The sequence below is a fragment of the Eschrichtius robustus genome, chromosome 3 (assembly GCF_028021215.1).
Source record: "Eschrichtius robustus isolate mEscRob2 chromosome 3, mEscRob2.pri, whole genome shotgun sequence".
NCBI classification, from domain to species: Eukaryota; Metazoa; Chordata; class Mammalia; order Artiodactyla; family Eschrichtiidae; genus Eschrichtius; species Eschrichtius robustus.
In genome coordinates this window covers 124,893,492-124,909,470 of record NC_090826.1, presented here as the reverse complement: position 1 = coordinate 124,909,470, position 15,979 = coordinate 124,893,492, and the positions used below count along the sequence as shown (strand labels likewise).

General features: G+C 46.3%; 1 protein-coding gene across 2 annotated transcripts in view; it reads left to right on the top strand.

The window, feature by feature from the left end:
- Positions 1-994: 994 nt before the first annotated feature.
- The window catches only part of GPA33 (glycoprotein A33), a 44,491-nt gene continuing 29,506 nt past the window's right edge, over positions 995-15,979 (top strand). For both annotated transcript variants that reach the window (XM_068538354.1, XM_068538353.1), the window contains exon 1: positions 995-1,162. In XM_068538354.1, the coding sequence (XP_068394455.1) occupies positions 1,120-1,162 (43 nt within the window). In that variant the 5' untranslated portion in view covers positions 995-1,119. The remainder of the gene's footprint in view (positions 1,163-15,979) is intronic.

Genomic DNA, 15,979 nt, shown 5'->3' with positions numbered 1-15,979 from the left:
GGAAGAAGAAGGTGGGTGGGAGGTGGAGGAAAGATGGAGGGCCAACACACCTAAGAGAGGCAGCAGATAAAGAGGGGACCACATAGGAGGAGAGAGGACAGAGGGCTTCCGTCTTCTTTATACCCTTTAAACCCTTACTCACCACCCCGGAACTCACAGAGGGTGACATCTGGGTCCCTAGCCTGGTGGACTAGAAATCAGAAAACCACTTCTTAGCTGTGTGACCTTGGAGAATCCATTTAACTTCTTTGAGACTTAGAAGCCTGTTTGTAAAATAGAGAATCGTAATACTCATTTTGTTCTGATCACCCAGGTCTAAGGTGGAACCCCTTCCACTGCCCCAATTTCATTATCTATGTCATTTCCCAGGTCATTCTCCCCATAGCCCTGGCACTCTTTAAGTAGGGTGACCTGCCATCACAGTTTGCCTGGGATGGAGACATTCCTGGGACATAGGACCTTCTGTTTTAAAACTGGGAGAGTTCCAAGCAAACTGAGACCAACTGGTCACTGTATTTCTGACTATCTTGGTTGCTTGTATACTATCTTCCTCCCTGACCAGATTAGTAGTTCTCTGGGGGTAGAGATTTCCAGTCTTCCTCATGACTGTGTCTCTAGCGTGGTTGTGGGGTGGTGGTGAGGTAGACCAGGAAGGGAAGTAGATTAACAGATCGTATTATGCCTCGAAGTATTTCAGCAATTGTGACTAACACCCTTCTTTTATTGGCTTTGAAACCCTTCCTCTGAGATCATTTCCCTTCATATTACAAGGCGGCAACTTCCTGTCCCTTACAGGCGAAGCCCACGTGATAGTGAGAAGCTCAGGACTTTGCCCACCTGCTGGGTGGAGAGAAGGCAGGGGAGGTAACTGAGAAGGTGGGGCCTTTGGTGAAGTGGGTGGAGCAGGAGTCCAGTCCCACAGGTGAGCTCACCTGTCAGTCCAGCTGAGGGGTGGGCCATGGGGGCCAGGCTGGGCAAAGGTAGACAAGAAGGGAGAAACCACAGAGATCGAAGTCTGGACTGGGCCAGAGGCTGTCGTAGCTTTAACCAGTCAGCCCAGACTGGTTAAAGTCAGGGGCCCACCCCAGGCTGGACTCGGGGCAGAGAGGACGCAAGACCATGGAGGGGAAAATGCAGCCTGTGCTGTGGATGCTCTGTGCAGGTGAGTAGTGCCCAGGGGTGGGCGAGACAGGGGCTGAATGCTGAGGGTCTCCCAGAGCCCCCCCAGGGAGGGCCTCCAATGACACAGTTGTATTCGTGCTGGGCAGAATTACACGTCTGTCGTTCAAAAAGCAGGTTCCAGGCCAGCACCCAGAATCAGAATGTTTTTTATTCTCATATTAATAAATAAAATTCCAGCCCATTTCTAGAATTCATAGTACTCTCAAAACTATATTTTCTGATCCCAAATCAGATCATCAGATCAGACATAAGATCTGAGAATTGGGACAAAAATATTTAAAATCAGGGTTGTCCCAGAAAAGCCAGGATGTGTGGATCCAGGATTTGTGCTCACTACCTGAGGTTTTAATCATTGCCTTAAAACCAGAAAAAGAGGCAATGGTAAGAGTGATAACATCTGTTATCACATATAGGGAAACTGAGGCAGAGAAAGGTTGCAACTTACCCAATATCATTTACAGACCAAGAGAAGACTCAAACCCTTCGAAAAACAGCCAGTTAGAAATAGAACGACCCTTTCCAAAGGCCAAAGCCCTTTAGCTCCCTTGATACTCTGGTCATTGAAAACTCAGAACATGGGGGAACCCCACAAAATAAAAACCAGACATTCGCTGATATAATGGTAGACTCCAAATCAAGTGCTAAATAGCAAAGTCGTTGTGTGAGGACCCACAGGGTGCTAAGGGTTAGGATGGAGGTCTTGGCGTTAGAGTCCTGGGCACCGACAGGAAGTAGAATGAGCAAGGAAGTTGAGAGATGGGGGTTGGGGGGATTTTAGGAGTATCTTTAATTCAGTGTATTTGAACATGCTGAGAATCTCATCAGCTTGCAATTTATTTATTTATTTTAAAATTCAGCCACATTTTAAAACTAAACATATTATTTCTCATTGAATGAAAGATTCTTTAAATTCTGTAGTGCTTTACAACTGGCAAAATTTCACACACTTGATTTCATATAATCCCATAATAACCCTTTTTTTTCCTCCTACTCCAATCTTGCCCCTCCCCTCTTCCTTCTCCCCACTGGTAACCACTAGTTTGTCCTCTATGTCTGTGCGTCTGCTTCTTTTTTGTTTTATTCACTAGTTTGTTGTATTTTTTAGATTCCACATATAAGTGATATTATACAGTGCTTGTCTTCCTCTGTGTCAGCTTGCAATTAGAAATTGTTGTGGGCTTCAGGGATCTGGCAAAACTGGGGCGTGTTGTCGAATCCAAGTTCGTGTGCCCCATGCACAGTGAGGCCAAACAAACCGAAATGTCGGGGTTTGGAGCACAGGAAGTTTTATTGCAAGGGCAATGCAAAGAGAACAGGTGGCTTATGCTCAAAAGAACCAAACTCCCCAATAGGTTTCAGGGAAGCATTTTTAAAGGCAAGGTGAGGGAGGGGAGTCACAGGGTATGTGAACAGCTGGTGCACATTTCTCCGATTGGTTGATGGTGAGGTAACAGGATGGTGTCACAGGGGTTAACATCACCAATCCTCAGGCTCCAATAGGTCTGGGGGCTGCATACTCATGGTCAGCCAGTACTTAACTTCTTGCATTTGCTGGGGGTTGTAGCAACTGTAAAACAACTCAGGAAATGTGCATCAGATACTGCTATCTAGGTACTTCAGGGAGGAACTAAACATTCTGTGACTGCAGTATGGCTGATTTACTATTTAAATTCTTACCAGTTCTCCTGGCCCAACTGCTATTTTTGCATTAATTCTTTTTTTTTTTTTTTAAACTTTTGGGTTTATTTATTTATTTATTTATGGCTGTGTTGGGTCTTCGTTTCTGTGCGAGGGCTTTCTCTAGTTGCGGCAAGTGGGGGCCACTCTTCATCGCGGTGCGCAGGCCTCTCATTATCGTGGCCTCTCTTGTTGCGGAGCACAGGCTCCAGATGCGCAGGCTCAGTAGTTGTGGCTCACGGGCCCAGTTGCTCCGCGGCATGTGGGATCTTCCCAGACCAGGGCTCGAACCCGTGTCCCCTGCATTGGCAGGCAGACTCTCAACCACTACGCCACGAGGGAAGCCCCGCATTAATTCTTGATCCAGACTTTTGTGACTCAGGGGAGGTGTGGGAGATGAAAGCTTTTCTACAAACAAGAGACAGGCAGAGGACATGGGGAGAGGAGTCTGTCCTGGGAAGTCCCCATGGACTCCTGCTTGGTTACAGGAAGAGGTGAAGAGTTATACCAGGAAACTTGGGAGCCCCAAGGCCTGGGAAGCAGAATGGAGGAGGGTCTGAGTTAGAGCTCACTTTTCAGTTCCTACAGGCAAGCCCCAGGCCAGCTGGCCTGCCAGCCCAGGGTGGTTCTCCTAGGCCCCCAGGCTCCCCCTCCTCCCCCATCTCTCAAAACACGACCTTGGAGCTCTTGGCTGGAGAATAGCCCAGTGCTGGGGAAGGGTTGGGTCAAACTCAAAGGCCCTGCCAGGAGGCCCATCTAACTGGGGCAGAGGGGCCCTCGTCATCAGGTTAGAGGGCATACTTGGTTCATTCCTTCATCCAAACAGCTCTTTACTGAGCACATAGTTTGTGCAGGCACCACAGGAGTGAGGGGTCTGGAATGATTGCAGTCATGAGGGACCTGTCTCAGCCATCAGATTCAGACCGGAAGGATGTGCTTCAAGCCCAGAGGGTAGGAGGCTGAAAAGAAATGACCACCCTTTCTGGACTGGGCCAGTGACCTCTGATCCTCTTCTATAGAGCCTAGAAGTCTCCCCCCCCGCCCCGCCTCCTCCCCTACCCCAGTACACACCCTTGCATCTGTAGTCTGGCTGCAACCCAAAACCCATGCATGAATCAAAAGAAGGGATTTGGGCTTGGGAAAAAACCAAAACAAAACAAAACGTGCACCCAGCTTAGACTGAAATGTGGACTTAACTGTGAACTGCCTGGAGCAGTACATTTCACCTCTTCCTGTGAGAAGGCATGTGACCCCTGGGTGAACTCATCCAGCTCAACCAGTTCTTGGGTTTCTGTTCAGACACACTGATAAAGTGTGTCTTCTGCCCCCACCCCCTTCCCTCCACCCTCTCAGCCTGCCCTGCCTGACACCATGGGCTCATCACCTTTGCCTCCATACTTTACACTAAGGGGAAGGGGCCGGAGTAGTGGGGCCAGGGCAGCTGGGCTTGGTGGCTAGCTCCGGGCATGCGTTTGCCAAGTGGAAATGTTTGGGGTGAAATAGCCATTGCTACGTACAAGTGAGCAATGAAGGCCTTCGAAGTTCAGATGTAAAAGCAGCTGGGTGGCCCTCCCCACCAAGGCTCGGGAGAGGATGCCAGAGGAAGAGCAGGGAAATTAGGGAGGGCTTCCTGGAGGAGGTGGAGTTTAAGCTGGGTTCCAGAAGTCATACTGGCTTTCCCCCTACTTCTGTTCTTCATCTGAACTTGCCCAGTAACAACTTAAATTTTGCTGATGTCCCAGGCAGAGTAACATAACAAAGTTGATGAAAATAGACCCCAGGACTCATCGGATTTTGGGGAGTCAGAATAAAATCACATAAGGTCATATGGGGACACAAACAGAAGGTGGTGCATTTGAGAATTTAAAAACAGTACTTAAGCCGAATAAAAGTCAGGCTGACAATTCCAAACAATGTCAGTGACACAATACCTCTCCCTCCCTGGCAGATGCTCCCACCCCCTCCCCCTCTGACGGCACTTGAGAAGGGCAGGCCCTCTTCCTTAACTGACTTTAGCATGGGGCAAATTAGTTGACCTCGATAAATCTCAATTTCCAGGGAAGGGTAAGCTGTGACAAAGCGAGAGAGTGGCATGGACATATATACACTACCAAACGTAAAATAGATAGCTAGTGGGAAGCAGCCGCATAGCACAGGGAGATCAGCTGGGTGGTCTGTGACCACCTAGAGGGGTGGGATAGGGAGGGTGGGAGGGAGGGAGATGCAAGAGGGAAGAGATATGGGAACATATGTATTTGTATAACTGATTCACTTTGTTATAAAGCAGAAACTAATACACCATTGTAAAGCAATTATACTCCAATAAAGATGTTAAAAAAAAAAATCTGAATTTCCTAATTTGTGAAATGGAGAAGGTAACCTATAATGTGTAAAAATGCACACTGTACCTCATTCGGTTATTAGGGATAATAAATGAGTTTGTCAACGTAAAGACCCTGGAACAGTGCCTGCCACATAATAAGCATTCAATAAATGCCAGTTATTTATTATTATTGTTGTTGTTATTAGTGTGGGCAAGTGTAAATTATAGGAAAGTAACTAGACTTTGGTGATCAATTGTCTGATCACTCTGCTCTGGCAGACATCTGCCAAGAGAATGAGAGTCACTGAGGATGAGGGATTTTGTCACCCCTCGCAAAGGCTGCTAGAGAAAACATCCCAGCTTGTGTACAGGACCAAGGCTCTTCCACTCTGGGAAATTTTTCAGCCACCAGACTCCATGAAAGATTTGATGTGATGGAAGGTACAGCTGCAGGAAAAGACATACATAAAGAGGAGCCCACCAGGGGGAAAAAGTCTCTGAGAAGCTCTGCCCAGAGTCCCTAAAATCTTTGAAGACTTGATAAAAAGCACAAAACAACAACAACAACAAAAAAGCCCCATCTTCCTACAGCTAGAGAAAACCTCGAAGCTTAAATTTGAAAAACGTAGGAAAGTACTGCTTTTCACTGAGAAATAAAGGAATCCATCATCCTAAAATATTCCAGATGAGAAAAAAAATTTTTTTCTCCCCCATCTAAAAAAATATCAATAAGCTCATGGATGCTTCATCCATGGTAGGTTTTTGATGGGAACTAAGTTTCCAAGTTCTTGTCCTTTTGAGGTTGATCATGCCATTTTAGAATCCTTCCCCTGGGGCCTTTGTTAGAGCCACAGTCCCCAGCAGGATAATTTTCCCTACATGCCTTAGACTTGTCCACTCTGAAGTGCCATGATCCTGTTTGTCACACAGGCTCGGGGAGCTCGCTGGTATCTTCCCTGTCAGAGTGTGACCCAGTGCCACTTGCACTTCTAAGTGCACGCCGTGACCTGGCCCAGGCTGTGAGGTTTACAGGGCTCAGCCTCAGACATGTACATCTGATGAGAATCAGATAGAGAGTGGCCTTGTTCCCAGTTCATCTTGACCCCGAGAGGGTGGTATTCAGGCCAGAGCCAGAGTGGTATCAGCCGTTAAGTGCACTACAAGATGGGCAGCCTGGCCTTTCATCTGCTCCATGGTTGTGAGCCCCGTTGCCACACCAGTCCCCAGGACCTGGCTCCCACCTGGAGCCTGGGCATGACCTGCTGGTGCCTGAGCACAAGTCAGAAGCCAGTGCTCACAGGAGGGCTCATGTGCCTGTGGAATCACACTGGCTTCCTGTCAGAGCTGAAATCAGGATTAAAATGCTCCAGTTCCAGCTCCAGCCTTGAAGTGGGAAGGACGTAATGAATGGTCAGCTTAAGAGGGGTATGTGTGCAAAGGGGGAGGAGTGATGGTTTAGGGCACGGCTGGCAACCCAGCTGCCCATCACAATCACCTGGGGAGTAAAAGTGCAAATGCCCAGCCTCCCCCAGACCTTCTGAATCAGAATACTGAGGGGCAGAATCTGGGCATCCCTCTGATTGTGAAAAGTTACCCAGGTGACTCTGATGTGAAAGTCTAGGTTCAGAGTTGCCTACTGGACCTTGAGGAAAAATAGGTTTAATGAACGGCCATCTCTGTGACTAGGGCTGATACTCTGCATGCGACCTGCAGCTCAGTTTTGCACCATCTCACTGCTTCCCTGAGTTAATGCCCAGCCTCTAAATTGGTGTGTTAACTTCTCACATTTTCGTGTGCATAGAAGTCATCTGGGGATCTTGTCAAAGTACAGACTGATTCAGTAGGTCCTGAGATTATGCATTTCTAACAAGCTCCCAAGTGAGGCTGCTGCTGCAGCAGGGACTACAGTTTGAGAAACAAGCCTCCAGGAAAGAACTGGTTCGTGGGCATGGCTGTGATCCTCGTCTTGCCTTTTTGCCCTCCAGAGTCCCATCCCAGGGCTTCTTGGTGACCCAGCGACGCTGCTTACTGTGATGCTGGCCAGCAGGAAGGAAGCCTGGGAGAAAGTGAGCCTGGCTCAGCAGGTGCTTGTACTCCTGGCAGTTCCTCACCCTGCTAATCCCTCCTCCTTCTTTCCTGAAACACTCTATTCTGTCAGTTCCCATGACTCACCCTCTCCTGGTTCTCCTCCGACATTCCTGGCCCAACCCTTTCATGTCTTCTCTGCAACTTCATGCTCCTCAGCCCACCATGAAATGTCAGAGCTCCCTCCACTCAGACCCCCTTCTACATCCACATCCACAGCTTTAGCTGACACCCATTTCAACTGACTCACAAAGTTCTGTCTTCAAACCCAACCTCTCTCTTGAGCCATAGAACCATAAATCCAACAGTCCGCATGACTTCTCAACTTAGACATCTCAGAATCAGTTCAAACTCACAAGCTGAAAACCAAACTCATGGACTTTGTCCCCATATCTGGGCCTTTGTCAGTGATCTCTACATCAATCAATGACACCCCATTCATCCAGGAATGAAAGCCAGAAACCTAACAGTCATCCATTACAGTTTTCTATTCCTATGTAATAAACTACCCCTTAACTTAGTGGTAAGTTAGTAACTGAAGACAATAATAAAAAACATTTATTTTGCTCACAAATCTGCAACTTGGATGGGGCTTGGCAGGGACAGCTTGTCCCTGTTCCCTGCAGTATCAACTGGAGTGAGTTGACTGGGGTTGGAAGACCCACTTCCAAAATGCTGGCTCACTGGCTGGCAAGTTGGTGCTAACTCCAGTTGCTCTCTTTGTGGACTTCTTCACAGGGAAGTTTGGGCTTCCTCGCAGCATGGTGGCTAGATTATAAGAGCAAACATCTAGAGAGACAGCAGGTGGAAGCTGCCAGTATCTTAAAGTCTGGGCCCAGATACTGATCCAGCATCTATTACCATACTTCCACCATATTCTATTGATCAAGCAACCACAGAACCCAGACTCAAGGGAGGGGATATGAGTCCTGTTTATTTATTAATGTGTTTATTTATTTTAAAATTTTTATAGGGGTATAGTTGATTTACAATGTTGTGTTAGTTTCAGGTGTACAGCAAAGTGAATCTGTTATACATATACATTTATCCACTCTTTTTTAGATTCTTTTCCCATATAGGCCATTACGGAGTATTGAGTAGAGTTCCCTGTGCTATACAGTAGGTCCTTATTATCCATTTTATACATAGTAGTGTGTATATGTCAATCCCAATCTTCCAATTTATCCCTCCCCCCACCCTTACCCCCTGGTAACCAGAGGAATTTCAAAGTATTTTGGGACCATATTTTGATGCCACCATATCACCCTTAACAGCTCCTTCTCCTTCAGCTACAAATTCAAGCCATCACTATGTCCTGATGATTTTAGCCCTCCAACATCTCTTGAGTCTGTTCATCTTTCTCTGTTTCCTCTGCCACCTCACCGATGTAAGCTGCCTCTCCTAAGCTACTTCCGTAGCCTCCGACTGGCTTTGGGAGCCTGTTTTATCCCTTCTCCTATCTGCTGTCCACCCTGAAGCCAAACTGATCTTTTCAAATGAAATTATGACCATGTCGCTACCCTTACTCAAAGCTCTTCAGTGATTTCCCATTACTGTTAGGATAAGACTCATATCGCGAGGATAGATTCTCCTAAGTCACGTTTAGGCTCTATGAACCACTGAAATGTTCCCCCAAATCCCAATATTTCAGCACCTAGACTGCCTCCTATACCTTTACACCTTGAGCATTACAAAAATGTTTGTCATATCACATCCTGAACTTCTTGGTCTGGAAAAATATTATCATCAGACCTACCTGTCGTGTCAACACCTTCCTTTCTGTCTAACCTTAAAAAATCACGAGTCCTTTCTCTCCATAAAGCCTTCCTAGGTAACTTTGGGCCCCAATGATTTCTTCCTGATTTGAATTTGAGGTCTCAACCACTTTTTTGACCCTCTGTTATACTGCCATTTAACCTTTCACCCACTTTGGGACTTGTTTTCCTAAGCAGCTTGGGGATAAGAACTACTGCTTATGTTTTTTTTTTTTTTCCCCCCCTTGGTATCATAGTTTCCAGAACAAGGGCTCACAATATATGTTTGGTTTTCTACTATCAAGTTATAACTTTCCGGTCCTCTTTTCCTCTCCAACTCTTTTCATTGAGTTCTCTCCTCAAATCTAAAACTCCCTTTAATCCAACTAGGGCATCCATCTTACCAAGCATTCTCAGATACTACTATTGACCTTTAAATTGTGAGACTCTACAACGTGTGCTAAACATAAACAACTAGATTCTTGTCCTTGGTGATTGGTTTTCGGGGGGCTGTTCTGCTCAGTTATCTCCTTTATAATTTTCCTTTCTCTCCCCTCCAAATCTAACTTAACTTTCTACCTGGACAACTTCTCCAAATAAGGCTTCTTTCCAACCAACATCTGACCTCTAACCAGCCCCACTGCCTCCCCCAGTTTCCATTTCTAAGCCCTGGTTCTCTTTTCTAAGACGGCCTCCAAAAAGCCCAGGGAAGGCCGCCCAAGTCCCACTCCCGCAAGACCACTAGCATTCTGGGGGCCAGAGGAGGATGGGCTAAAAGAGGATGGGCCCACGGAGGGGGGCACTGAGGAGTGGGAAGGGCTGGAGAAGGGGGCCCGTAGAGGGTGGCGACCACGACGCCCACAGCCGAGCCCCCAGCCCCACGGTCTGACCAGAACAGAGACTGCCGGGCACAGGAAGTGGGGACTCTGCCCCCAACATCCAGGACCGGAAGTGAGCGTTGCTGGGACACGGCGTTGGGGCGAAGGCCACTGGGGAGGGCTCCGTGTTTGGAGCGTGCCCTTGGATTCGCCTCCTTCATTTCCAAATTGGAAGAAACTTACAAATTGTGCTGATGTTGCAAATTGGCTACTTGTCCCTTTATGCTCCTCACCATATTCCTTGGGCTGAAATCAATCATCATACTCAAATTGTGACAACAAAATTTGTACTGAGCAGGATGTTGTCAACCAAACCAGGAAACTTAGACAAGAGACTGGCTGAGAGCACTTGGCAGTGCCCTCCTTGCGATGAAGACTGGGATAAAGATTTGTGGAAACAGACCAGCACCCCATTTCTCTGGGGCACAGCCATCTAGTATAGTAACAATAGCCCTGCAAGCAACATAGTTATGGAATGTAAGCCTAATCTGGCTTCATGCACCTGCGTTCCCAAGTCTCTGCCTATGTTCTGCCTGGGGAAAAACAGTGGAAATCCACAGTAACTGAATATCTAGCTCACCAAATGCCAGACTCTAGAGGACTCTTGCTTCTTCCTGCTACCAGTGGGTTCTTTATTTTTCTCCTAATTTAATTATAGAAAGATAGACATCAGTGATTTTCTAACTGACAAGTACCTTTTCTCTCTCCCTCCTTTGAGTGCTCACTCATTTGATGCAAGAAAGAACTCTCTGTGTATGTATAGCTGATTCACTGTGTTATAAAGCAGGAACTAAAACACCATTGTAAAGCAATTATACTCCAATAAAGATGTTAAAAAATAAATAAATAAAGTGTATCCCTTATAGAAAGTCCAAAAAAAAGAACCCTCATACTCAAAAGAACTGCTTGAAATAAATCATAGATTGTAGATAGAAAAAAAAAAAAAAAAAGACTCAAATTGCTGTCATGGTCTCTTAGACTTGGGCCCATCCCATGTTTCTGGCTGCACTGGGAGTGATATAACTTTGGAATTGCTTTGTAGGAGAATCTTGAGGGGTGAAGTTTGGCAGATAGTGAAGTTTGTCCTAAACTTCCCTGATGGCACAAGTATGATGTTTGTACTTGGCCTCTGTGTTTATTTGGAGTCATCATGGGAGGCTAAAGGATATCACACAGGGGGAATCACAACCCCCCCCCCCCCAAACCACCCCTTTGGTTCCATCTCTACACACTGGCTTGTTTTAGTTTCTGGAACGTGGCCCACCTTCTCCTGTGCCCTGACCTCTGCACAGTGCACTTCTCTCCCCCACTCACCTCTTCCCCTGTTTTCTTGTGGTTCCCTCCTGCTCATCTTCCAATGTCAACTCAAAAGGCCCTTCCTAAGGACAACCTCTCCTCATCCCCAAATCCTCTGTTATATCCTGTCATTGAATGTGTACCACTTGTTACCATGGTGGTTTTACATTTGCCTCTGTGATTATGGATTTATTATCATTTGACTCACGCAGAGGATCAGACACCATGAACGCAGGAACTGTGTCTGTCTCTGCTTGCCCTTTTGTCTCCAGAGCCTGTCAGAGTCCCTGGAACAGGGGCATCCAGCAGCCATTTGCTGGGTGGGTGTTAATGAATGAGTACCTAACCTTTTGATCCTCACCAGGCAGCAAGCTGGTTTACTCTCAGTGTCTCCTATCCTCTCTTCCCTTCCTTCTTACTCTGTCCTGCTTCTCTCCAAGCCTCAATTTCCTAATTGCATTTGTTTCTATCAACATTACCCATCGTTTCTAGGGATGGATGGATGAGAGGGGCTAATTAAGGAAATGGATTTGCCCTGCGTGTTAAAGGAAGAGAGTCACTCACCGTGTCTTCCCTCCCTCCCCGATGGCACTTGTGTTTTAGCAGGGGCTTCAGCGCCTTCACTCAGCAGTGGGCATTTCAGTATTGAGACAGCCAGTGGAGGACATATTTGACTTGGAGGTAAAGTTTAGTGGCTCCTCAAACTACCCCAACCTTGGCAGCACTCAGGTTTTGTCTCCATGTCCTCCCTGCCTGCTGGGCTTGTCTCTGTTCCCAGATTGCTCTGTCCCTGGAGCAGCCCTCTCTGTCCAGGGCACCAACTGTCACACTTGGCACCCACCTCCTTCCTGAGGTACCTTCCTCCCCTGCCACCAAGGGACCTTTGGGCTGCTTCCTCGTTCTCTGCCCTGGTGAGTCAGGGATGCCATAAACACCTGGCATGGGCAGAACATGGTGACAGACAGACGCTCCCACTTAGGACTGTCACAAAGTTCACTGGGAGAGAGGCATAAAATGTGGAGGGCAGGGCCCCCAGTCAGAGCTCAGTGCTCCACACCTGCCACCGACTTCTCTCTACCTCTGTACACGTGGGAACAGGTGACTCTTGCTGTGGGCAAGGCGAGTCCTCCACCTATGCCCTTCCCCACCCAGCCGGGGGTCTGGCTCCACCTGGCTTCTCCTCTATTTTTAGTCTCTTCCTTTCTGGGAGTTCCATCCCTATAACCTAGGAGCCTGCTTAAGTCTCTCCATCTTCCATCCCAGAGGGGATGAAAGACACCTTCTCAAGATCTGTCATAGCCCTCTGGCTCCAGCTTTCCCATCTCCCCATGTTACGTGAGCTGCTTGACAAAATAAGCTGCCCTCACCTCTCTACTTCCTCACTTCCTGCTTGACATATAAAACTGTAACATGGCTTTATGGTTACAAGAGTACCGCATGTCTGCTGCAGAACATTTGGAAAATAAAAATACACAAAGAAGAAACCCATCATCCCAGAATCCAGAGATAACTGGTATTAATTCTGTATTTGGTATTTTTTCTTCTAAGAATTTGCTTCCTCTCTGTGACTATGTGGAAGTGGGATACTGTTGCATGTACAGTTTTGCATCCTGCTTTACTCTCTTCTATGCACAAGTTCAACATAGTGAATTGAATCCCTTGGGGGCTATTTCAAGTCCCACCTCCTCAATAAGCCTTTCCATTAAAATCCTTCTTCCAGGTCCCTCCCCTCACCACCCACCTCCCCCCCAAACCCCTACACTTCACTCCTTATCATTTGCACTTAACACTTAATTAGGCTCTATTAGGATGCTGGCTGACAGTGATGCTGGCTAACTGCTTCCTAGGCAGGGACTGTGTCATGAACCACTCAATAAATAAAGTCTTATTAGCACCCAGGTCTGTGTACATACCTTGGGGTGGGAACTAGCAAGCGATGGGTACAAGACAAGTCTGAGACACAGACCCTGCTGGAAGGAGCTGCCATATGATGAGGAGAGATGGCCCGCACACATAGACCCACACTGACATGAGAATGACGTGTGCATGGGGTACATGCTCCCTGAAGCGCTTCAGTGAAGCCAGTAGGGGCTGGGATGGTCCAGGTGGATTCCTGGAGGAGGTAGGGCATGAAGATGCCTCTGATCATTTTCCCAGGGCCTTGCACTAAACTAGGGCCTTAGGAAAAATTTATTAAATTGACTGGAATTCATAGATTCCTAAAGATCCACGTTGAACAAAGAGTTCCTCAAACATCCATGGAGTTCTAACCCCCGTCCCCACCTCTCCATCCCTCCTCCCCCATCTGCCAGTCTGAGAGCCTACAGGAGTCATTCCCACCTTGTGGGGGGCAGGACAAACCAACATGCACATGTGTGTGTGAGCTGCACCCCTTTCCCTAGAGACCAGCGCTTTCTCAATGTCAGAGCATGTATCTAGTCCTGGGGTGCGATGGGCCCCTTCTGGCCTCGGGCACCTCCTCCCTAACTAAGAATGTGGTTTCTCTGAGCGAATGGATTTTGCTAAGTGGAGGCATTCCTGCCAGTTTCCCAAGGGTTCCCATAATGTGCTGTGTATGCCTAAAGCCGCCAGTCCTTCGAGCACTTCATTATTCTCCTTGGATGTATTGCTTTCTGGTTAGCTCTCAAGAGACACTTTATTATCTTCTTAACAAACCTTAATTATTTACAAGAAATCCTGGAGGCTTCAAGCTGTCTCTTCACACCCCACCCACTTAGGGAGGTTAAATGACCTTTCCCATTTCCATCTGGGGCCACTTGCAGACTTGGCATCCCCTCTCTGGGCTCCTTTTGTTCTTTATTATTTTTTTTTTTTTTTACATTTTCTAACAATGTGTAAGGTAAGTTCTTCAACCAAGTTTCTCTGGTTGCAAATCCTACCCATCTTTTAAACTTAAGTTCTCTAGAACTCATTCAGTGTGCTGTCCAAGAGCACTTATTTGAGCATCTCCTATGTGTTAAGCAGTTTTTTGAGCCCTGAGGATATGAAAAGGAAGGAAAAACAGTGTAGCAGAGCAGAAGGATATGACAATATAGAATGCTGGCATAGTTCTTGCTTATGTGCCAGGATGAAGGTTGTGCATGCTAAATATGTTGTCATCCAACCCTCACAACAACCTTGAGTTAGATAATATTATTATCCTCATTTTATAGTCGAGGAAACTGAGGCACAGAGAAGTTAATTAAGTTGTGCAAGGTTACACAGCTAGGAAAACTAAGAATGAGGACGCCAGCCTGGGCAGTTTGGCTCCAGCATTTGTGCTCTTGGCCACTCTGCCATATGTAATAAACTCTCATGAGAGAGTACTAGGATGAAGGTACTTGTGGGTGGTACCCATGGCACAAAGGACAGAGTCATCTACTCTGCTTGAGAGCCTTTGGGCATTTTCTCTAGGACAATGTATGTGCTTAAAATTTCTTCCTCAGCAAACTTCTATTGTGCTGTGAGATTTTGATTCCTTCCTTGCAGGTGAAAGCACCTGCTCTTCCAATTTGTATACCGTTGGGAAGGTTAACACATCACTGAACTATTTGTTTTTAACACCTTATAGTGAATTAGCCTATCAGATGGATGGTCTTCGTGAATATCAGAAGAACTCAGCCTTGAGGAAAAAAGGAGAGTGGGGAGGGAGCAGGAAAGAAAGAATACCTCTGGAACATGAGGGACACAGCTGTTGGCAGCAACAGGATGGGAGAGCTGCAACTACTGGGGAGAGGGTGGGTTCTGGCAACTGGAAAGAAGATACCCAGTGTAGATCTGTACAAACAAGTAGAAAGGGAGGTTGTTGGAAGGCTCTAGAAGCAAACTTCTCCACTTCCTAGTTTTCTGATGATGGATTAGATGTCCCACCTGGTACTTTTGTCTCATCCACTGAGTAGGATGCAAAGATTCCACAGAACAGAAAAACGAGGGCCACAGAGCTAATAAACAGTAAGCCTATAGAAAGAGGTGAAAGGAACTGGGTTTATTACAGTTTATTACAGAACTGCGGGTGAGAAAGTTGGTGATTGCAAACATCAGAATCCTCTGAGCTTATGATGGGAAATTATTGAGAAGTTAAGCCAGATGTCTTTACTGCCAGTGATGTCAAAAAAAGAGGATACTGACTGAATCAGTGAGAAGGATTTGATTAGCTGTGGAGGATTTACAGTGATGGCTGTTGGCGTGAAGGTCTTAAACATAGGATAAATTCTCATCTAGGATTATGGAAAATGTAAGTGTGTCTCAGGGCACCAGATCAGCCTTTAAAGATCCTTCTCAGGTTTACAAATAGCATTTAAATAGTGCTCTATACTTGTCCGAGATTTTTTCCTTTTCTTTATGAGTTCTTTCTCATCCATTCATTTCAATCTCTTCCCTCACAAATTAACATAAAATAACTTTCACTCGCTTTTGTAGTGGTCTCTAAAATTGATCTATTCTTTAGTTATAATCATTAGTAATTATTATTCCTTTATGGTAGTTCACTCATTGTGGTGGTAGGTGGTTATCTCTTGTGATTAACTTCTAACTAAGGATGTGCCTCAACAAAAGACTATGGGATGAGAAAGTGGAAGTTATTCTATATGAATATATATTGAACACACAGATACATAATGTAACTGTCATATGTTGCGCACTGATTATGGGTCAGGAATCATTGTAAACAAAGTACACATTTCATGTTATTTAATCTTCAAACAACCCATTTTTCAAGTGAGGACCCTGGCACAGAGAGCTTAGGTAAACTGCTCAAGGTTATACATTTAGTAGATAAAGGAACT